Raw genomic sequence first — 25,040 nt, forward strand, 5'->3', positions numbered from 1 at the left:
GGTCAACAAGCCACAGCAGGTCAGGAGTGATCCACACCAGGGCTCTGGAAATACTTGCTCTAAAAAGTCCCCCTGGTATCACTCCAGCTCCTGCCAGCCAGTTGTTCACCCTGCCGTACCAGCACAGCACAAGGGCTGTATCGGCAGGAGGAACATCTGACGACCTTAAGGACAAATTTAATCTGCTCCTCTTCAGAATCAGTTCGAAGCAGTTCCAAAAGTCAACAAGAGTCATGTGCATATACGAGGGTCTCAAGGTAATACATCTGCTAATTAAATAATAATTAAAAGCCATGCTCTGCACAGTCACTGCAATCATTACTTCTCATGCTTATGTCAGAACCACTGCTTTAATATCTTTTACATCTATTGCCTCAGTTATCACCTGCTTTGATTGCCTAGGCTTTTCCCAAGGATAGAAAATTGGTTTAAATGGCATTTAATGGGTCTGCATTAAATACTACTACATGTTGTGCACTTCTAGATGCCAATTAAAAGAATCTTGCCAATTAAGAGCATTTTCAGCTGAGGAAGAGAGATGATTCCAGGATAACATTCAGCAGTGGTCTGAAACAGTCAGAAAACAAATCCAAAAAATGATAAGAAAATATAATTTATGTAATCTTAAAGCACTCAGAGAAACTGCTAGTGTGGTCCAACTCTTTATTACATACAACACTCTCTTTCTACACAGTGGTCTGTTGGACCACTTGCCTTGGTGCTTTCCTCAGCTTTGGAAAGAGGAGAGAAACAGTGTGAGCAAAACAAGAGAGCCACAGACGTGGGCCCACTTGCACCCACTTACCACCTACACTGGTTCTTAGGCTGTTTTCAAGACTCAGTCCCGTCCTCACTGCCTAGGAGCATATTTTACAACAGAATTTAGGTCCAAATCTGAGAAAAAAAAATCTATGTTTTGAACATTATTTTGCTGTGATGTAAGGAGAGAGAGACATTGGACACAAACTACTATCCATCCAGAAGTGGCTCCCCAGCATCAAAATAGGAGACGCAAGAGTGAAACTGCTAGTTGGACAAATCAACCCCAAAATTCTTGGGAATAAGGCTGCACCTTTTAATCAAAAGAATGTTTTTCCTTTGCCAAACTGCAGTTCCACTCAGACCTCAATCATTTTGTCTGCAGGGTTCTCAGCTACAGATACACCCAACTGTTATTATTTTTATCATGTGAAAAGTTGTTTTATTTTTTCCCATGCTTCCCTAACCCAAAGACAGCCAACTCAATTTTACTTAAGCTTTCAGACAATAATGCCACTTCAGAAAATGTCTACAGATTGCATTTTTAAATGACACTCAAAACCTTGTAAGCCTGTGTCTATGTTGCAAGACAAATGAGTGCCCAGTTACACAACTGCTTGAGTAGTCCCAGATTGTCCCACTGTATGTAGGCTCCAAGCTTTAGCACTGAATTTAAGAGTGCAGCAGCCTTACTGCTCCCTGGAAGCCTCAGACAAGACAGGTGAGTGACTCAAGCAGAAATTCAGGTCTTTTGTGCTTTAAATAGTCTTCATGAAGTGCTCACATGTCTGCATGCACTAAAAAGGGAGCCTAAAGCAGCCATACTCCCAAAGGATGTACCACATCTGCATGGATCTGGAACAAATCTACATCTAATCCTGCCCAAACCTGAAGGTGCTTAAATTCTACAGGTGTGTTATTTTTCACCTCCAGGCACTCAGAGGAGCATTACTGCAATCCCCAGAGGGCCTGGGAAATACAGAGGAGCTGGGAATGTGAGGTGCAGCTATGCTTGGCCAGACTTTGTGAGGGTGCTCTTAAATAAAGACACCTGAGTTGTTCAATTTAGGAGGCATTTTCAGGACAGATCCAACAGGCACCAACAGCAGAACAGTCATCTCAAAGCTCAGCTCCAGCAGCTGTTCTCATTGAAAACATATCCAGAGGAGATGAAGGAGATGTGAGAGTTCCTTCAGCAAATGTGAATGAGGCATGTGATGAAAAATCTCTCCCCAGTGGACAACGCACAGACAAAGCTGAGCTGACAGTGCTCTGCCCTTTTGTATTTCCCTCTGATTTAAACAAGGATACTCCACAGGCAGCTCAAAAAAACCACAAACAAAACAACAACAACAACAAAAAAACCCTGACAAAGCACCACCAAACTAAAAAAATCTCCCCCAAAAAAACTCCCCCAAAAACCACAACAAAAACCTAAACCCACCCAAAAGTGTTTAGAAATACCTAACAAGTCCTGAAATACAGAAATGTCAAGTCTAAAGAAAAATAGAGAAGGAAGATCTCCTGGGAAGGTATTTAAAATATTTAGGACGTTTTAAAATCTCCTTGTTTTTTCAGTTCAGTGAATCTTCCCTGGCAAGATCAGCTCCTACTTAGGGAAAAGTGTGAACCGTGGTTATTTCTTCAAAGGTAACCTTTCCCACTAATATAAAAACCCTCAAAACTAAATAAAGTATTTCAGAATTTTAAAGACTGACTTAATTTAGATTTTGTTTCCTTGCTTTTCTTTCTCCCATTTAACACAGAAAATTTATTCTTGTTTTTCCCAAAAGTAGACAAACAGGCTAGAAAGGGTATTATCCAAGCCTTGGATCCTACTGCTGGTGATTGTCTGCCTGTTTTACAAGGTAGCCAGGACACCAGCTTAACCTGGGATGTCATAAAATACATGGGCATGGTGTGAATGACCTCAGAACCCAGCTACATTTCCTAGATCACTAAACAGCTTTTGAAACAAGCAAAACCTTCAAGTCTTTCATGGTTATTTTGGTTGTCTTAAAATATATTCATTTTGACTTGAGTGAATAAATAAGGTTCTCTAATTACCAGCAACATTTTCTTTATGTTCTCTATACCTGCTGCGTGTAATCTTCTGCATGCTGAGATAATGTTATCCTAACATCTTCAGGAACTGGCAACCCTGTGACAGGGACACCCTGCCCAATTCATGGTGAACAGGAAGAGTAGATAATTATTGTGGGAAATCAAATTGCTTCCTTGATCTAACAGCTTTGGTTGCACACAAGTATTAATATCTCAGTTACACTTTCCATTCCAGCTCTAGCAATCAGAGACTGGGCCTTCTAAGTTTTGGCATCTCCTTTACTCGTAAAACCCCTGCTTGTCACATATGCTTCATTCAAAATTCTTCCTTTTTCAAGCTCCTACACCCTTTTTTTCAAATATATGGCATCAAATTATTCAACTTACCAGACTGGATGACATCTACACTTTACACACAATTTCTTTGGCCACCCAATCCCCAAGCTTGGTGACTTAACAGAGGTGCCAGATTTCCTTTGTCATTGCAGTTTTCCTTTCTATGAAATTTGAATTCCCTTCTCATAATAATAATTGTAAAGAAATTACATGCTTTGATCCCAAGAACAAATTTTCAGTGACCATGGAATAAATTTGGGCAAGTGACAGTTGTAAAGGCAAAGAATCTTTACAGTGGTAAGAAGCACCCATTGCACTTACCTGCCTGTAAAAGTACTGTGTGGTTATAGCAAAGACATCAAAGCCACAGCTGGCTCTTTTAAGCTCATCTTGGATATTGATTAACTGCCGGGACTGCTCATCGCACTTTTCCTTCAGTTTCTGAACCAACTGCTTTTCTGTGTCTCGCCCCTCTCCTGGTTTGGGGGAGAATCCATTCTTTGGGGTGGTTGGCCTTTGCCTGGAATGTCCTACAAAGGAAGGGGGAATAAAAGACCATTCAGATCACATAGTTTACATGTACAGACATGACCTTTATGTGTTTCTATGGCCTCTGGGACTCATTCCTACAAAAGAAAAAAAGGTCTGTAGCACTCACACAGAACTTCCAGTCTTTCAAAAAAAAAAAAAAAAAAAGCAAAAGCATAGTGAAATATGTTTCTTTAGGGGCCAAAGCTCAAAGGTTTATAACAGCCATCTCACCTCAGGCTCTGAGTCTGAAAGTCTTCTACAAGTTGAGGAGAGATGTCCTAAGAGCGTATCACTGAGAACTGAGATTGTTGGAGGAAGGAAGCACTTCAACTCTGCTAGACATCTACAAGAAACAGAGGTCTGCATCTCTCTTGAATAGCAGTGAGAGAAATGGGCACTTCCAGGTCTTACTGATGCTGTGGAAAACAGCTAGGTGACATTTCTACACTACACATGTTTTCTTTGTTCACATGAACCCCAGCCTGGTGACTCGACAGAGGTGCCAGTTTTCCTTTGCCTTTTCAGATTTCATTTTGCCTCTACACAGGACAATGTGGGGCTGGAGTTGTCCCTCCCTGAAGGCAAATACAGCATGGATGGCTTGCTACTGGGATATCACTATCACTTTTTATCTACAACAGTGCAGTCTACCTTGAGAGTTCCCCTTGCTCTCACCTTTACAACGTGTCCAAAATTGCAGCAATTAGCAGATACGTACTGAAGTGCCACCAAGTGCCACACAACGCACAAGAGTTACATCACTGGCTCTGCATGGCTGCTCTCTCAGCTTCTTTGATCACACCAGAATCACTTCATGGTTTGCCTGCAGAAATAGGCCCAGACAGACTGGCCTCTCTGAGGTGCTCCAGGTTGGCTTGAAGCAAGCCTGATGCTGTACAAAGATGTGAAAGCACTCGTGTAGCTTGTGTTTAGGGTATAGTGTCATATTTGTATCAACAGCACCAGAACTGAAGCTTACTCATGATAAGCCACTTCAGGAAAGTGGGACTTTTTTCCTAAATTCACATCCTGCTTGAGTCAACTATCCATTTCTGTGGATATACCCAGTTATAAGGATGAAGCAAGAAAGGGCAGTGTTCTGGTGGTATCAGGCTGCTCAAGCCACTGCTTGGAAAATCTGTCTTTACTTTCTTTGCTTTCTGAGGACTCTCCTCTGCAAACATTTATGGCCAGCTGGCATCACCTTTGCACAGCTTAGTGACTTTTTTTGCTACCCTCAGTCTCTCTTGCTACCCTTTTGCTACCCCTCAGTTGATGGTCTTTAGCTCATTCCTGAATACTGGCCAGGAACCTCCAGTACTCAACAGATCCTCCCCATTATCCTCCAGCTTTTACCCTAGAAGCTGAAGTCAGTAAGAAAGAGGGAGAAAATACGAGTCAGACACCTTCGTCCCATGTCTTACTAGAGATGGTGGATATGGGTCTGGAACATTTCTGTGTTAGTAGAAAAGGTTGTGTGTGCAATAATATGATAAAAGGGGACAGTTTGTAGTTTCATAGTTTTGTAGTATCCAGTTCTTGAAAACAATACAGAAACCATGCCTACAACCAGTCTCCAGCAATCAGTGTAATAGGAGACATTCTTCTGCCATGAATACTACCTGTTCCTTTCCTAAAAAGCCAAAGAATCCTTCCAGAGAAGCCTCTGATGGTATGAATCTGAGCCAATTTGTAAAGCAGAGCATTACAAATTCCAGAGGTAATTTTGTCAGATGTGCTTTAGATCTTTTAGATCTTCAAGGCTGTGGTATGGGTGTGCAAGTAGATCCTAAGGGCAGTTTTATGACATGAGGCAGGGGAACAGAATGGCTTCCCCAGAGCAATACCCCAGGAGTGCATTCCTACATTTTCAGATCCCCAGCTTGTGTGGAGCCATTGGGAGCATATATTCTATCTTGCTCAGCTACATCCTGGCTCCAGGCTAAGCTTACAGGGTGCCAGCTCCAGCAGAGATGCTCCCTCATGTCTCCAAGCATCTCATGGTGCAACTGCAAAGAGCCATGAGCGCAAAAACCCCTTTGAAACTCTTTGTGTCCATGACCTGCATTTGTGACCAAGAATAACATGTTGTGCAGTGTCAAGACTAATGCCATGTTGTTGGAAGACCCAAATAATACAGCACAAGGAGTTTTTGTCATTAGGAGAGTTCAAGCAGCATAGCTATTGCCCTCTATCCATTTTTATGTCACTTAAAGCCTGTCAACTTTTTTGTGCAATAATAAGAAAATACAGACTCTTCCATTCATACCTCTTAGCTGTGCAGTAGGTAATACCACGAAAGAAGAAACTCATAAAACCAAGAGCCATAAATATTTGTCTTTTTAGTATAAAAATCTTGGGTTGTTTAAGCAAGACAGTGATGTTACAACAGAAGGCTTAGGAAGAAGTGTAGGGGAAAGCCCTTGAAATCAGTTCAGTCTTTAATTAAAACAGAAATCTGTCAGGTTGCTTAGTCTTACATCTTTCTAGCCTTCCTGTTCACTGGAAGATTTGAAGTGCACATCTCTTGTGCTGTCCTTGTCAGTATTATAAGCTGTCCTTGTAAATTAAATGGTGCTATTCTCCTCAGGGATAAATCTGAATTTCTCGGTTCATTTGGGTCTGAAAGGCAGCTTACTAAGCTTATTCTGCCATTGATGTCTCTCTTCTGTTGCTCTGCACAAAACAGGGTATATATTAATGATGCTGGCCCTTATCCTCATGTCCTTTTTGCTGATGGGGGGACCAGAGGGGCAGACCCAGTGTGTGCTGAAATCATTGTACCCCTTTGATCCTCTTCAAAACTCCCAAGTCTTTTTTATCTACGTGAGTGTTTGAACTAGGGAGACATAACAAGTATATACTCATAATTAACACTGTCCATGAGGATTTAGATGGGGAATGCAATTTATTCGCCTTTTCACTGTCCAATTTCCAACATTTTGGTAAGGAAAGTGAGCAAATTACTTAGAGACAATTGTTATCAAGCATTCTGTGGAGTGACAGATGCCAGAAGCCACTGGCTCCATTCTAAAATGGAGTGGAAGGAGAGCACCTCCATCTATGGACACCTGTTCCTATACACAGATCTCAGAAAGAGTATTGCATCAAAGGATAAAACTGAGAGCCCTGCAAGACTCTGCATCTCAAAACTCCCTTGCAAGTCTTCAGAGTCAAAGCTCAAAAAATTTGTGTCCAACAGTCAAAAACCAGCACTGATTAAAAGGAACTGAATGTGAGAAGGCCAGTAACAGAGGCAAATACAGCCTAGAAACAGCACTCAGAAATTTTGGAACCTGTTTCATGGCCAGATGTAGCTGTGGTGAAATTACCTGTGAGACACCTTCTCTCCCATCAAAAAGTGTAAATGATGCAGGGGCTTGTGATTCTGATAGAGGAAAGTCTGTGACTGCCCCTAAGCATCAGCTACACTGCATGTCCTCCTCAAAGGCTGCTTTGAGTATTTTTTGAAATTGTTAAGTAAGAGAAGAAATTGTCATTATTGCTTTGTTATTGCTGAACTTATTTCAAAGAATGCCAAAGGCTACTCTAAAAAAATAAATGAAGATGAGGTTTATTTTCCTACTTGATCCTTAGAATGATAAAGGAATTTACATTGGCTTAATTGCAGACAAGCAAGCTGAACAGATTTTTAATCAGTCTGATGGATGGAGGTCAGTTACTCAACCTCTCCCAAGAATGAAGAAACCTTTGAGGCCTCATGAATTGGATATGCCAAAACTTTAGGCCTTGAAAACTATTAAGTCACCCATGGAGAGGCAGACCTCCTTAAGACAATACAAATACACTGTACAAATATTTCAGTGTTCCATTTTGCTTTGTAATCCTAGTGGAAGCAAATCAGCTGAGCTGTAACACGCTGCTACAGCCACAATCAGTGCTGGTGCTTAAACTGGACTCCTACCGTTATAAACACCAGCGAGCTTCTGGTCTGGCACTCTCTGCAACAAATTCTTTGGATCTCTCTGTGGTCTCACCAGGTGCAAAATAGCCTGTAAATTATATGACTCAGAGGACAGCGTTAAGTTCATCTTTTTACTCTAGCATCTTTGTAAGGAGAAGAATTTTGTGTCCTGTTGGTGCCTGGGAAGATTAAATTTAATCTTCCATTTTACTGATTTTGTTGGTTGAGAAGAAGAAGAATAAAGATTGAATTTAATAATAATGGACAAACTCTTGGTGCAAGTTATAGGAGCTGGAGAGCTCTTCTACATGATTTATATTCTGCCACCAAATGGAGCAACATGGGCTTCTATCCCCCACAGTTATAACTCAAGTATCACATAGCTGTAGAGATGACATTTTAAGTATTCAAGCAGAGTCTTAAAAATGAGGTAACAGAAGATAAACTGCAAAAACAATGAAATCAGTGGGACCATGCACACTCATTTCAGAAGCATTTAGATCAAGCAAAGGCCAGCCTCACAAAAGTCTTTAGGCACATTTATTAATGTACACTCAGTAGACATAAATAGAAACAAGTTCTCTTTGTTTTAGTAAACAAAGAAAGGTATTCTTCAGACATGTTAAAACCATGTGTTTGTGCCCAATATTGAGGTATAAGTTGATAATGTCCCAATAGCACTTTGGAGGCTTTTTCTATAGATAGTCCCTTTCCCCATTATGCACAGAAATACTGCAGGAAATTTAGTGCCTCTGCATAGAAGTAAGAGTGGATTCTGAGCCATACATTATCACTCCAGGCAATTCTCTGAGATGTCTTTTATTTTGCTATATGTATCTGTCCTTTTCTTATGTAAGAAAATTGTAATGATAAAAAAATTCCTCTGCCCTTAAACATGTAATAGCAACAACTCTTTGCTTTGAAAAAGAGATGATTGCATGGTTATAACAAAGAGAACAAAAGTCTATTCAGCTCATGCATTGGTATGATAAAGCCTGCTGTAGCCAGCTTAATGAACCTTGGACACAATCAATCCTCACTTAACAACAGTAGGTCTCAGATTTGAGTGTGTTAACAAGAGATGCAAAGTCAACAAGTTTAAATCTTCCCTGAAACTCTGCTTTTAGGTTCATAAATACCTGGTGAATGGAGTTTTGTGGCTGTTACTGCTGATTTCTTAGGGGATGAGGCAGCTGGTCTGCTAGCATCTTGATCTTTTTGCACTTCTTTCTTCACACCTGTTTTAAAAAAAAATAATCAAAGGTAGAAAGACACCTGGTTTATAATTCTGTTCATAATATGCAGAACTGTGTCACTAAGATTTACACCAAAACGGCAAAATGTATTTCACCAATCCATGTCCTGGGCTCTGCACAGAATGAGGCTACACAGCACTTCAGGGTTGGATGCCAACCTGACGTGTCTGCAACCACGACTGTGTACGTGCAGCTGAGCTGCATGCACAGCACTGAGGAAGGACAGAAGGCCTTACACACTACCTTGGCTTCCCAGTCATCTGCACCATGACAAATGCCATTAAGGCACAAATAGCTACACATGCAACCCATCCTTTCTGTTCTGAGTGCTGTCTTCTGTCTCTTCACCCTGCTGTGCAACCTCATTCTGGGCTGCAGGAGGAGCGGAACAGGACTGTGCAAAGCTGACTGAAATTACCTGCAAGCCCCTGCCCTGTCACCTTTTCCACAGGTAAGGAAGCTGCCCTTTCTGGAGACCAGCTTTCCAAGGTGGTCTCATGTGGTGAAGAGAAGGCCAGAACCAGAAGCAAGCAGGATGTGCCAGAGCTGGGCTGGATGTGGCTGCCTGGACACGAGCGTGGGTCTGTCTGTGCAGCAAGGCAGGCAGGGACAGAGCTGGGCAAGCACATTCAGGGCACAAACCTACAAGACACTGTGCCAGTGTGGGATGAAGCAGGGCATGGCATATTTCTGAGAGAGGCAGCTCCGTGTCTGTTGCTATGTGTCCCACCAGTGGAGCTCTCTGCTCAGGGCCTCGGGACGGTGTGCCAGCTGTCAGAGCCCTGCAGCCAGACACTGCCTCTGCACCAGGGACACACGACTGCCTCTGAAAGCCAGAGGGGCCACCCAAGCTCAGCTCCTCCTGCCCACCCACAGCTCCCATCAAAAAAATAGCTGTGGGGACCATGCTGAGTGCAGTAACATGAGGTCCTGCCCTGCTCCTTTCGCCATGGTGTGACAGTCACAGGACCTCAAGCAGAAATTTTTCATCAAAGAAGTAAGGAAAAAGAGCAATAAAAAGCAAACCCCAGGGACAATAATGTAGCTTCCTGTTTGCTTTCCTTTTTTGACCATTAGAGTTTGTTGAGGGTTGCATTTTAGTCTGAAGGGCTGTGTCACAGCACCTGGATACACAGGAAAAACAGAGAGATTTGAGGCAAATGACTTGCTTTAGAGGGAAAACAAAGTTTGCCTTATTGACTTTCCCCTTTCTTATAAGTATATTCACAAATATTTTATAGGAAAATGTCCCACAGAATCTGAAGTATCTGAAGCAGGAAAAAAAATCAGATTTTCTTGGTGCTGCCTAATGACAGAGGCAGTCCAAAAGCTAACACTATCTTCCATTTGCTTAATACAAAAACAATCTGGCTCTTTCAACAATGGAAAAAAATGATAATTTTATATAGGGATCATAATCTTGAGGAACACTTACTGCTTTACTATTTTCTGCTCCCTCCAAAGCCACACCTAGTCACAGCTGCAGTATATATGGGTGTATTTCTGATGCATCTTTCACTCTTCCACTTCTGCCTGCATCAGGACTTGCATGCAGAGAGCTGCAGACACAGCATTTGCCACGCACCAGAAGCTGAGCTGCATAATTCCTAGCACTGTCTCTCAGCATTTGCTTGCAGAGTGCTTCTGGAAACAGCACATGCACCTGCATCTCCAACTGTTTGTGGGAGGGAAGCATGGGACAAGTTCTAAAACTCCCTTTGACTCTCTTCCACTGTTCATAGGCAAATCACACCATCAGCTGTCGGGGCTTGTAAAGACTGAACACTTGCTCATACCTTTACTTTTGTCCATCTCCATTTTCTCTGCTGTTCATAAATGCAACATGTTGAGGCTAAGATTCTAATTTGTGATTAATACTTTTCACAGTGAGATGACTGAAGACAGAAATTGCCTGTGCCTGCCCCCTATTACACTGTACTTCACTACAGAGTAGGACATAAAATAAGTTTATGGCGCCTTTTCATTACTAAGGACCAACCTGAGTTAGCAGCTATGAGACAAAAGCAGGGTTTGTTTTATATGACATAGTTTATATAGTTATAGATTCAAGCATCAGGTAATAAGGCTTTGGCTTTTCTGGGGCTTTCAAAATAAAAATATAATGTATAATGTAAAAATGGGCCATATTCAGAGATCCTCCAGAAATTTTGCTATACCAGTTGCCTAACACAGACAACAGTAGAGAAAAGTGTGTGCTTTCCTTAGGTATGTAAATAATTAATTGCTTTTGGTTTTGAGACATTTTCAATGAGGAACACCTGGGGATTCACTCAGTCTCTTGACCTTAAGCACAAAACAAGAATCAATTGCCCAATTAGAGCTTGGTTGAAAGAAAATGGAGCAAAGAAGCGCAGGGTTTTGCAGAGGGCAGGGCAGGGTCTGTGCAGAGCAGTGGGAGCTGCGTACAGGTGCTGCCCTTAGGTGCACCTGCATGGGGGATGCTGGCTTCCCAAAGTGGGAGATCAGCAGGAAGAAGGTGCAAACAGATACCTGGGCAAGGAAAGATAAATGGGACTAATAATGAGGAAGATGAGTAGCCTTGTTCAGTCTAAAAGACTGGGAGAGCTCCTGAGGTGTGGTGGGGCAGCGGTGCGGCAGGCGGGCAAGGGAGGAGGGTTGTGCCGCAAGGGGAGAGCCAGGGCCCAGCACAGCCTGCCTGGGAAGGGCACAGGGACACGTGGAGATAGCAGTTATCCAACTTCTCCTTCACAAGTAGGAGGGCCCTGGTGGCCTCTCTGTGGCCCTCCTTAGAGGAGAGGGATTTAGAAAGCACACAGCAGGCAAAAGGAAGGACGGTCTGCGGGAACAAACTGTTATCGTTTTGCTAAGCTCATCACCCACAGGGAAATTTTAGGGGAAGAGCCATCCCTGGCATCAGACCTCATACAAGAGCTTGAGCTGAATGCTTTTCTAAAAATGGGGCTTGTTCTTGTCTTTTGAAACAACAGCTGTTAGCTGGTTCAAAGAGAAACATTCAGAAAACATGTTGATTTCCTGCAGGGAAAATAAATCTTTAGATTACAAGTGTTTGGGCCCAGATTTTGTCATTTCACAGAAATATAGATTTTCAAGTTTAAAATATCTGAGGGAGAGCACTGGTGTAGTAATTAGCATAATGTGCAGTAGCACAGAATATGGTGCAGCAGGAGGTTACAAAGTTTGATCCTTTCTAGCTTGAAGTGTACGAAAAGTAATTCAAAGACTAAAATGCACAAAAACAGGTCTGATGCTCCAGGGTAACTCAGGAAACAAGGCAAACATTATTCAGTTCTTATTACAGGCCTGAACACATGTAAAACCTCAAATCATATTCCATCATGTATATTTTGAAATTTCAAAAGGTGTTACGATTTTCTTCTAAATTCATCTTTTATAATGTATATTAAATCTGATCTGGAACAAAATTTATTCAAATTCTTAATGTTATTGCCCACCAACTGGAAATATGGAATTCCAATTAGCTCTGTGTTAAATGCCTGTGCATTAGCCTTATTCCTGCATAATCAGGGCTTTTAGCACTGAGCTTCCTAGCAAGAAGCTCCTGGTATCTCAGGAACTACCACTAACTTCCAGGCTTTCAGGAACACTTTCCAAGGCTCTGCCACCTCCTACCACTGACAGAGCTCATGCAATGAGGTTTCTGGGAGCCAGTAATCAAAGCTACAAAGTACTAATTTTTATATGAATCTATATTCCATTTGAGGTTAGAAATCTCTCAACATTTCCCCTCTTTTAAAAGCTATACTTGTGTAAAGAAAGGGATATTTCAGGCCATAAGAGAACAATGAGCATAAATATTTGTTTGTCTTCTCTGCTAGTGTGCTTACAACATTTTCTTTTGAAAAAGGCCTCTAAACACAGTTCTGTAAAGGTATTTATATTTCCTAATTAATACACACAGCCTGCTCCAAATGAAACAAAAAGAGCAAATGCAAAATAATTAGAAACACAAGGCAAAACATTCCAGAAATCACTTAGAAAAATAGCAGACAAACAAAGCCACTTCTCCATTCCCCCAGCAGCGCTGAATGCTAGGAAGCAGAGCAAAAGACACCTTATCCAAGACATCTCCTCAAGCCCTGCAGAATCAGCACTTGTATTTGCCTGTACATTTCTGAGTCTTCAAAAGCCACTATACTGGGATAGGCTTCAATTTGCTTTCATACTTCAGACTGAAAGCAAGTTAACAAATTGTACATTGAGTATTTCTTCCAAAACAAATCCTAACATGCTGTAGACATCATTAACAATTCAATGGGAGTAACTGCATTCAGAAGGATTCCAACTGTTCTCTGGAGTATTTTATAAGTTAACTAATGCAGTTTGCAAGTTTAAAAAAAAAAACCAAACCAAACCCAAAGAAATATCTTCAGTCACTCAAAGACACAGGGAGCCCCTCTGAGCTTCCTTCTGCCTTTCCCCCTGATACCCACGACTAGTCATGTCCTTGGTGAGTAATGGCACATCCCTGCATGCATTGTTTGAGACAAAATGAGCAAAGCTGGAAATATGATGGATTTCTGTAGAATGAGAGCAGTCTAATTCTCTCTAGAGACTCTCTACTTCAGCTGTGATCTATGAGACACTGAACGACTGAATAAAGAAGGAGATGTGGAAGAAAGACCATGTACTTCTTGAAGTAAAAACTGCTAATGCTTGTGCTTTTCCCTTTGTGTTTGTTTCAAATTTGAAGTCAATATGATAAGAAAAAAAGGATAACAACTATTTAATTGTCTTGTCTGAAAACAGTTGCCTTGTTCTTGTATTAAAATAACAAAGTCTCTTTAGCTGGTGTTTAAAAAAATAAAGGAAAAGATACACCTGGTAAAACAGTTCTTTGGACTGAATAGAAAATCTCAGGGTAATTCAGAGCATCCAACATTAGTTGAAGAGTTAAAACAACTACTCCTCTTTCTGCCATTTTGCATGGATCCTATGGCATTTTATTGTCTCCTCCTGTTCAAGGTTGAAATTTCAAACCAAGACACTTCCTCACACAGCTGTGCTATGGCATGTTTCAGAGAGGTTCCCAGAAGAAAGGTGGGAAAACTTGCAGATGAACTCCCACTTTCACCTGCAAGGAAGTGCTGCACAGGCCAGTGTTCAGTACAGGAGCAATATGATGTAACCCACTGCACACTGCTATTCAGCTTGGAAGGGAAAGTGTTTGCAAGGGGGAACAAAGCAGCAGCAGACTCTTCCCCCTTCATCCCTGCAAGAGTGCTGGTGCTCACCCTTCCCCCCTAGGTGACCTCAGCTCATCCCTCTCCCTCCTGCTGACGTTGTGCTGTCTGGATTTTGCAGAATCTGATCAAAAAAAGCACATTTTACACTACAGGATTGCTGGTGAGAGCTGAGATAACACTGGCCTCCTATTTTTCATCTTGGCTGATTGCATTTAACAGCCTGTCCTGTTATATATGATTTACTGGTACTTGTAGAAGCACAGGAATTGACCGGGTGAATTTTTTTGAACAATGCTTTTGATTGTCTTTAATTTAGGGGGGCAAGTAGGAACAAGCTGCTCAAATTAATTTTCTATTGCCACTGTCATTGCACTCAAATTAGGATATTTCTTATGCACGACTACAGTCATTAAATATTAACCAAGTAGAAATAGGAATCCCATAATACACACCCCTCAAAATCCGTAACAGGACATAGAAAAAATAAAATCTCACAGCTCTCTGATTTCATAGAAAGCTGGGTGGCAGATCCAGCCTGGTGGACAGAACTGAGTCTCTGAACATTGCCTTCTGCAGATAATCTCCCATTTTAAGGGAAATTTAAACCAGAAAATTCATATATGTATGCTTCAAGTACTGTATATTTTAATCAGCATCTGTGGGAAGAGGAAGCTTATATGAATTTCAGAGCTAGATTATAGTTGCAAAGTTTCTGATGGAGAGCTGCTGTCACCTATCATTAAACAAAATATGAAGCAATATAGAAATGGTAAGTATTAGTTAGGCTATGACTACACTTCCCAAAGTAGCTAATATATGTAAGTGAAATTAAAAGACCTCTCTTTTTTTAGTCAAGTCTATGTTTTCTTTTCCATGTTCTATAAATTGACAGACATGTAAATATAAAAAGGGCTGTGCAATACACTAAAACCTAATTAAGTGCACTCATTTCACAGAGCAGTTGAAAGGCCATCAGTTCATGCCTGCAAAACAATTTGCATGACAATGATCTTCCACTACTATTGTCCCATGCCACAATTCTTTTTTGATCATCTGAAGCACAGCATCATCTGCTCCACAGCTAAAGGAGTAAATTTTCATTAATTTTTTTTTTATGCCCTACAGTCCAATTTATTTCACAAGCACTTTTAGTGAAATATCAGGAATACAATAGCTCTTGAGCAGTTGTGTCTTAATTTTTTTTTAAGGGAAAATTTACAGTTCATGTGGTCTTCTCCAGAAACATCTAATACACGAAAGCTTTCATGCGATTTTTGATGGCTATTTTTGATTCATCAATATAGGTAGATGTTTTCATTTGTGAATTAATTTACTATTCATACATAGATAAAACTATGTAGATCTCTGAAATTCAAAGACAATTTTTACATTACCTGATATTGCACTCTTTCGGAAATATTATTTATATTTAAATTACTGCCATCCTCCTTGTGAAATACTTGTCTCCTTCCTCTCATAAAATATGCTGTGTGCAATACACGTAGTGCCTGCGCTCCTCAGCTGTAACTGTGGAGTGCTCTAAGCACTTCAGTTTAGTAACTGCAATGTCTTGCACAGGAGATTGGTCAGATGCTAAATATATTGTATTTGATGCATATATATATGCAACGTCAAGCCTATAGAAATCACTGTCCAAAGGATACCTAAAGAGAAAAATTTACATTCTGTAGGTATCTCTATCACATTGGGATCTACACCCAGTGTTCATATGCTATTGCAAGAGAGGCAAGATTAGAACTGCCAAAAAAAACCTTGCCTTCATAATTTCTTTGATTTATTTCAACCTTTGCTCCTATCAAATACTTAGCATCTTTTAATTAAAAAAAAATAAAAATCATGAATTGCTGCTAACTTGGCTCATAAAAAATTAAACCAGAACACTGGACTATCATAGTTTCTTTTACTTCTGTTTGTTGTGTATAATAACAACTTCCTAAACTTGTCAGCTACTACTGTTCACCAACTGTGTCTGACTGTTTGCATAACACAGGCAGGTAACCCTACTTCCATGTTTAGCTTCCTTCCAGAATAAATCAGGCAACTTTATGACATGCTAATTGCTGAGTTATCTTTTCAACCTTACCTTGACCCATGGGTCTTTTATTGTATTTATCTCCCTCCATCCGGTTGGTTTGGTGGGGACCTGGTGATCAGCCAAGTTCAAACCACTACATCATGTTAATCTGACTTGAAACCAGGGGAGAAGAACTAGCAATGCATAAAGTCTTTGTGTCATATTTTGCACTGACTTTTCCTTCCCAGCTCCATTTGCAATGTGTTATCAAACCCAATGGAACTTAGATAGAGATGAAACGCTGTTGAGTAAGAACCAGCCTGGATAAAATTATTTCTTTTGGAATCTGAACTGTCAGATCTAATCCGAACTTGATGGAACTGGTCATTTGAGACATAACTGAATTGAGCAGAAGGAGAGTTTAGGCAAGGAAACAACCTGGAAACAACACTAGTAGTTTTTTGCTTTGATTGCTTGCCTCCTTCTGCCTCTCTGAGTAAGAAAACCAAAAAATTATTTAAACCTAGAGGCCAATATCCTCATCACTGCAAACATACCTAGGAATGAATTATCCGCTTGATGGAATGCTTTGGTCTCCAAAGCAACGCAATGTTTTCAAAAAGCTGTTTGTTGAGAACCAACAATATATACACTAAATCTCTGGCATGGGTAGTTAGGGACAGTAAATGCCTTCAATTCGGCACATAACTCAGAAAATGAGATTATAGCTGTGCTGTTGACTGTGTTCAAAAGGGTCTACAGTAAATGGAGTCCAAATCAGCACACCAGCAACGGGCTCTAGGATGGCATGAAAATTAATTAAAAGCAAGCAGTAAAACAGCATCACAGCAAGGTTTCTGCATTTCTTGGCCTAAGGCAGGTGGTGTTTGAAGCCTGGAGCACTTACCAGCGGGTGCTGTGGCTGTTTTTGGTGCTGGCAGTAAGCTCCTGCGTGGTGTCGCTGTGCCGCTCGATGCCTGCGTCGCGCCTTTGCTGCTCCCCTTGGGAGCATCCTTAGAAGGTGCAGCTGCCCTAGGGGTGGTCTGCTCTTCATTTCCAAAGCTGGAACCTGCAGGAGACCGGAATTGCACTAATTATAAGTCCATAAAAAATGTATGTGAACTGTGGCATACAGACCAAACTTCTATCAGCAATTATAATCCACAGCAACACGTTCTCCCTGCAGCTTGGGCTAAGTGACATGGACTTTCTCCACTATAAACCCTCAGGTAGAAATAAAGAGTTCCCAACAACTTACTTAAATGCTAAGTCTTGGCAGCTGTTACAGTCTGGTTCCAACAGGAAATTATTACCTCCTCTTTGTCAGCCTCTGTGAAGGTATGTGGCTACAACACTCATAAAGAAACCATGGAATTCCTAAATATATGGGTGGATGAGTTTATGGTTTTGTAGCTGCTGGAGGAGCCACACCAAAAACTCATCCTATCCCTTGGAAGCTGCTGATGTTCGAAATAGAGGGGAATAGCAGGGCTCAGTGGTACAAAGTTTTCAGGTGGAGATTTCCCACAAAGAGTCCCTCAGATCACACTCAGACATTTGAATAATAAGATAAAGAACAAAGAAAAAATTCGGCCTACACTCTCACATCCACTTCAGTCATATTCTCATAACAAATATTAGGTTGCCAAGTTTTCCACCTGAAACTGACCTCTTTCAAAACTTTAAATGGGTTTGGTGTCCTCCTGCATTTGCCATCTACAGAATAATGACATCTTAGATTCCTTGTAGACATAAGGAAAACAATATTTTCTTAACATTTGAGAAAGGCAGAGTTGGAGTGTTGTTTTACCTATCTGTCTATAAGGCCTAAGAGGAGCAAAAGATTACAGCAGATCTGGACTTAAACATTTGCAGAAGAATGAACATTTTGTTTGAAAAAACTAGTGGAGATAGTGCAAGAAATGCAAAGGATGTCAAAAAAGACCTATAATTTTTATTTCAACTGTTTTACAAAGATACAATAAAATATTGGTTAGGTGCTGCCTGCAGGAAAATGAGAGCATTATCTTAATGATTGGCACATCCAAGTCTCCAATATTTTTAAGACACAGGCTTCTTGAAAGTGTGCAAGTAAAGAGGAGATTTCATTTTTGCCTTTATTACTGAAAACCTACTAGAGGAATAAAAAGCAGGTTGGAAAAGAAAATCCTCTTTCTGATAAAGGAAGAATATCCCTTTTGGCTCTGAAAAAAACAGCTTTAAGTTTCACTGTGTCTTTGAGGCTGCTTGCATATACGTCTTAATTTAAAATGTGTATCTGCAATATAAATGGACTTCTACAAGCATATGTGGCCTTTCCCAAGCCACACTAAAAACTCAAAACAGTGTGGTGTACTCTACACAGGAAGAAAAAGACCTGAAGCATTTGTCACCTTTACACATCTCTGCACATAACAAACAACCCCTCAGCACATCAGGTTGGTGCTGAATATCCAAACTGCATGCATTTTTCGCTTGTGTAACAAACACTTAAGTTTATGTGCTGAATTTACTGTGACAAAACACTGCTGACTTCCATAAAGTCACAACAGCACAAAATCTGGCCCAACATAGCCCCATCTCCTCTGCAGCTGTGCATGAGGGCATCTCTTCTGCCAGGTGGCAGGGGGACGCTGCAGCATTGTGTGTCCACCTCAGGCTGTCTGCACCTCACCCCTGAAGCTATTCCTGAAGTGGTCTCATATATATGCTTACCCTGTCAGCTTGGGTAACACCACTTGTAGAAATCTTTTTTCTTTCTTCAGCTACTTTTTATAAGTTTCCTTTGCAGAAGCACTAACCTTGAAGAGTAAATTATTCTTATTATTTGCAGAGAAATAGAGTTCAAGTGTTCTTTAATGGAAACCCTTTATTCTCAATTTCAACATTCATTCACTGAGGAGTGAGGGAAGAAGTGTGAAGCTGAGAGAGAGCAGGTGTTCCCTACAGAGCCTGGGGAAGACCATGGGGAATTCCAGAAGGAATTTCCCTGCAGCTTGTGGGGAGGGCCCTGATGGAGCAGATATTCACACCCCACACTGGCACAGGTGGACATGGCCCAAAGGAAGCTGCACCCGTGGAGAGCCCTGACAGGAGCAGGGCCCTGGAAGAAGCTGTGGGCCTGCACATGAGAACCATGCCAGAGTAGGTTTATCCTGAGGGACAGCAGCCCTGGGTAAAGACCCATGCAGGACCCATGCAGGAGCAGGAAGAAGTGTGAGATGGAAGAAATGGCAGAGAGGAACTTAAAGGGACTGACTGCAACACCCATTCTCCTCCCACTGTGCTGCTCAGTGGGAATATGGGATGGAGGAGGTGGAGGAATTGGGAAGGCAGAAGTGAAGCCGAGAATGTAAAGAAGCGGTGGGGAAAGCTATTTTAGTTTTTTGCTTTGTCTTTCTTTCACACCTTTCAACTTTATTTCAATTGGTAACATATTAAATAATCTTTTCCTTTAATAAGTCAAATAATCTTTTCCTTTAAAATAAGTCAACTATTTTTTTGTGACAACAATTGGTAAGTGATCTCTATGTGTTTACCTGTGGTCTTATTCACCTTATTTTCTTTCCTGTCCTGCACAGGAGGTGAGACAGCGAGACAGCAGCAGGGTGGGTGCCTGGCAGCCAGCTAAGGCACTACAGCAATACCAGGACACCCAGGATTTGCTGAGATAAGGTCAATGTTTCTCTTAAGAGACATTGTCTCTCACTTTGCTCTTCACTCATAGGTGGAGACTGGAAAGAGACATGGGATGCAACAAATGTGTGTATAATATGCCCCAAAAAGCAAATGTTTGCTGCTTCCATGGATATCACTAAGGCAGTCTCTGGTTCCCCAGGAGCAGGGGTAGGTGAGTTTCACCTCGCTGCACATAGATTCCAGAGCTCAAACAGGATTCAAAGAAGAAATTAAATTAAGGACCTAGGAGAATATGTATTTCTCGTGATCTAGGAGGAAGATAAAGTTTTTTATTTACTTCAAGGAATCAACTTATAGAAAAATCAGAAAGATTATTCATCAGATGGTCCATCTGTTAGTACCTCATGAAATAATGCCTCTCACTATTATCTGCAGCAGGTGAATCAGTAGCATCTGCCTTTCCATGATACCACATCTTATTTTCCAGTAAAAGCCTGTACAAAAACACCAGATGTGCAGTGGGTGAACAGTTTCCAGGTGACCACATCCTTTGCTGTATTGTATCTCTTCCCTCTTACTCCTCTACTTTGGCATCCTGTCCAAACCAGGGGAGGCTCTGCTTGCCTTTGAAGCACCTGGTGAGTCGTTTGGGGGCTGCTACATAAAAGGCCCTGCATTTTTGCAGATTCTGTGCTCTATGAGGAGCAGCACTGCTGACTCTGCAGTAGAATGTTTAACAGGCTATTAACAATCTGCTGGGGCTGAAGGCCTTCAGCCTCACTTTTATCATCTCCTCACTATGAGCCCCAAGGAATCCTACTCTTCTGCTTCTGAGGAAAAAAAAAATATTGAAAAGAAGAATATTCCTTTGAAGACTCGCAGTTACTTAGGAAAGTCCCAGCTGCAGCCACTCTTCCCCTACACTTGTTTGCCAGTAGACATGGAGAAATTAGGGCTGGGAACACATTGTAGGCTGCATGTGCGAAGAATACCATGACCAAAATCCCACTGGCTCCTAGATGTCTTTGAACCACTGTTTCTCAGTATCTGTCACTACTCTTTTTACCATCTGGCTGCAGCTCACTTCAGGGGCTCCTTTCCCTCAGAAAAGGAAGACCCTTTTGTATGTGCCACTGACTTTGTGCCTCTTGTAGGTGTTCCTCTTCTGAAATTATTTACAAATTTTATTAAAAAGGATAGAAATACCATATGATAATACATATAACTGTAAAACTAGCAGGAACATGAGTGGGGAGAATTCTGCATCTGATGAGAAATTACTTAGGCCATGTTGTGTGGCAGGTCTTGATCTGAGAGGAGACAATGATAGGAAGGGCTGTGTTCTGGAGCCCCACAGCTACAGATTTCCCTGTCTGAAGTCAAGGGCAATAAAGTCTCCTTTTGCTGGAGAATTTGCATTCTCTCTAGAAAAGCAGCTTGTTTGACAATGCCCACGGGTCTGTGTGTTGCTGACAAACAAACTGCAGAGGAGTGTGACAGCATGAGTGCAGCTCCCTGTCCTGTGGGCTGCTACTGCAGCTTACTCAGAGACATGGAGTGAGTTTCCAGCTCTTCACAGCAGGTCAAGCACTCCCTGTGCTGGCAGCAGGCTTGGAGATGATGGCTCCTGCCACAGCTGTAATCACACTCAAGACACTGGGAACACCCTGGCATCGTGCATGTTCACTGAAGGAAAAACATTTACCCAGGGTAACAGGTTATCTTTCCAGCATAAAGATCCTTGGACACTCCTTGATGCCCGGTTAATGACGATGAAGTTGTGCCTAGTTGTTGTACCAGTGATCCCACTTAGCAATTCTAAATCACTTCCTAGTCACAGAACTGAAGAAGATTTAAAAAGGGATTTGAGCCACTTTCCAAATTCACACAGCAAGGAAACAGCAGAGACAGAGAAGTGAGCAGAAAAAAAGTGATGATGAATGAGGCTGGAATGACTTTTTTTCACCTGCAAAACACTGGGATGTATTATTCCTCTGGGTTTTACTAGGCTGCACTTTTGTGCCCCAGTTTTCAAGCAAAGTACAAGCATAATGTGAAATTTAAAGTCACTGCCATGGGGAATGATCTGATAAGAAAAGTACCTAAACTGCTGAAAATAATCAGGTGATGCTTAAAACCAAAACCTGCAAGATACACTTTTCCCTAACTTTGGACATCTGCCCATCCTTCAGTTAATGCCCATTCTTTATTCCTGATTGTTACTTGTGAAGTGGTAAGCAAATTTTATAGAATGATGACCAGATATGCAACCTGTCATATGAGATTTTTATTTCACTACTTTAAGGGTTGCTGTTTTGAAGTCCAGCATGGCATATTTCAATATGAGCTTTCATAGTGTCATTTTCAAGAGACACAAATGAACATTCAGCTCTGTAGCTCAAGCTGAAACAAAGCTATGGACCAAGAGGTACGGTGTGATCGTTAGCCCTGAGGGCTAACCATGTTATTAAGATGTTTTGATAGTACATAAGATTACTAGCTGGCTAATTGGGGCTTTTTTGTCTTTGCAGAGAGACAGTGCCTGGTATTTCCTCAGGCCAAATACACAAGAGATCAGGCACCGGCTCATGACAGGTTTATTTTCCATCCAGAAAAGAAGATGCTTAAGAATTGATGTCCCCACAATGCTTAAGCCTAACCTACTTAGCTCAAAGTCTTTCTTCCCACTGCTTTTTTTTTTTTTTTTCTTGCTCAGACAAAGATGTTTGAGCAATAATTCCCTGTAAAATACTTATTTTGTGCCTGATCATAAGACTTTATAAAAGCGTATTTTTCAGAAGTGTTTACATTCAAAAACGAAACTTGAATTTTGAATTCAGGTTAACAATTTCCACCAAAATAAGGAACCAAATTTGCAGTTCTTGTCAGCACAGCTTTAGATAGCTTTCGGTCTCTGCACTGCCAATGATTACCTCTGAGGCAGCCCTCTCATTGATAGGGAGGGACTTCTGTGCCCTTTGTACCAATTAATAATTGATGATGAGCCTGCTGCACTGGCAGGCTCTTCCTCTACATCCAGCTGCCCTGACTACTTCTGCTAGGCTGAATCCTCCACTTGGAGCTGATCCAGGCAAGCAAAATAAGTGTAGTGGTTTTGGCAGGGCAGAGGGAAGCATCACCTCTTCAGGCTGTGCTTTCCTAAGTCAGGTGGCAGCTGAGCTGCCAGGGCAGCCCTGGTAACCCTACTTCCAGCAGGATGCCCTTGCACACATGGCCTTTATTTGAGGCTTGGTCCATCAGACTGTATTTACACTGCTAAACAAAAGCTGGACAAGCATTGTAGGCTGTCTCATCCTCACACCACCCAGGCTGATCACAGCAGCTTTTCCTGAGAAGGTTAGAGCAGACAAAACCATGGCCACAGTGTGAAGAACAGGGTGAGGGATCAGGGGGACTGGGCTTAGCCTAGCTTCCAGGCTTTCCCTTTCTCACCAGCACAGCTGGAGCTGCAGCCAAGGAGCATCCTCTGAGCTGGGCCATGTGTGCTCCATGCCACTGGCAAAGGAGGTCATTCAACTTAGTCTCACTCACATCAAAGTGGGTTTAAGAAAAGTAGAGAAGTTTTGCCTCTGCCAAGCGGAATTGAAGCTCCTTCCTTTACATGATTTCCTGGTTTTGATGACACTGAGTTTTTGAAATCTAGATAATTTTTGGGACACAAACGCATCTTCAGTGCCCTTCAAATACAATAGATAGCAGAAATACAGCCTTCTGCTGATAAACCTCCTTGTGACAATGCTAATTAATTCATTTCATATCACCAAATAAAATACATATTACTTTATTTTAGGATCTGGCTGTGTGAATTTCCTACTTGAGCAGAGCCATGTGCTGCTCCCTCCTGAAATGTTACAAGCCTCTTTGGGCAAGGTGAAAATTTCACCACAAAGTAAAATCTCTGTATGTGTTACTGGGAATTGCAGACAACTCACTGACTATGCCTGACTTTGGAGTCACATAACCCACTTTATTTGGGTTCTGGTGAGATGTTATATCTCTGTCAGGAAAGATGAGCATTTTATTATGTAATAAAGCCTGTATGTTCGTGGTAGCTTTGCCTGACAATAGCGGATTCTACACCTACTCGGCCAACTGAGAGTTTCTGCATTGACTGGATAAAAAACCCCATAGGACATGGAGTGAAGACAGCATAGTATTTTGCTGATCAATTGTAGTATTTTTAAGAAGAGAGAAGTTTTTTGGAATAGTGCCAAAGGTACCTGGGCTGCATGACATTTTAAATGGGCCCTCAGACATCACTGTGTATCTACCTTCTGAAAGAGGAATCTCCTGGCATTACTTGGAGCTGAGCCATCAAAGGTCATTGATGACCAAATCTTCCCTGCAAACCTTCCTCATCCAGTGTATGGCTCTGATCACAGGACAAGACACATCCCACGTCAGGAATACTCCACTGGAGTGTCTCTTGTGGCACTCGCAGGAGCTGACACAGTAGAATTACATACTGGGGAAATGTTTGCTGCTCTAACTGAGAAGAGAAAAACATACCTGCTGTAAACTTCTCCTAGATATATGGATTAAAATTCCTAACAGATCAGATCAGAGTAATCTGATCTTACTCTGTAATTACTGAAGCTTATCAATTAACTGTAGGAAGGGCTCGTTCTTAAAACCTGACATACACTTGAAGGCAAGCACATACTCATAATGTTTTGGAAGCTCTTCTTGCTGACACAAGTTAAGAACATATTATGTATCAGTTAAACATTTAAACTCCTCTAAGAATTAAAGGTTCATTTTGGGAGAGCAAATAAGTAGCTATATGCAAGCAGCAGGTTTTCTGGGATCCTTTGTTCAGTAAGTTTACTGAAATTGATTGTTATTGAAGGCTGAATTTGTAAGAAAAACAATATTTGACCCCTGTGAAGGCAATTGAGGTGTTTGAATTTGTAAGAAAAACAATATTTGACTCCTGTGGAGGCAATTGAGGTGTTTGTCTTCGGTGCAACAAAATTTTGATTTAGGCTGAATATATTAGGCAAAAGACTACTCTCTATGCTAAGCAAAAAGGTCCGTGAAGAAAATCAGGAGCACAGATTTACTTCAGGTCTTGTCTGACACAGTAATGCACTATCTTACAGAGGAGATGGATGGATACAGGTGCAGGGGCCACTTCTCCCCCTCATTGCCCAGCAGTGTAGTCCCCTATACCACAAAATACCCAGGCACTGTAGAGCTCTCAGAGTAACACCAAGCACTGATGGCATTTTCGCCACAGACACATATATGGTCCAATGCCCTCAGCT

At 41.5% G+C, this 25,040-nt stretch overlaps 1 protein-coding gene across 6 annotated transcripts in view; it reads right to left on the bottom strand.

Annotated features, from left to right (window-relative positions):
- The window catches only part of MTUS2 (microtubule associated scaffold protein 2), a 261,088-nt gene that overhangs the window by 44,775 nt on the left and 191,273 nt on the right, over positions 1 to 25,040 (bottom strand). For all 6 annotated transcript variants that reach the window (XM_058045826.1, XM_058045827.1, XM_058045824.1 and 3 more), the window contains 3 exons: positions 17,021 to 17,182; positions 8,755 to 8,853; positions 3,481 to 3,689 (listed from right to left, as the gene is read on the bottom strand). In XM_058045826.1, the coding sequence (XP_057901809.1) occupies positions 3,481 to 3,689; positions 8,755 to 8,853; positions 17,021 to 17,182 (470 nt within the window). The remainder of the gene's footprint in view (positions 1 to 3,480; positions 3,690 to 8,754; positions 8,854 to 17,020; positions 17,183 to 25,040) is intronic.

Source organism: Melospiza georgiana, chromosome 2, assembly GCF_028018845.1.
Source record: "Melospiza georgiana isolate bMelGeo1 chromosome 2, bMelGeo1.pri, whole genome shotgun sequence".
NCBI classification, from domain to species: Eukaryota; Metazoa; Chordata; class Aves; order Passeriformes; family Passerellidae; genus Melospiza; species Melospiza georgiana.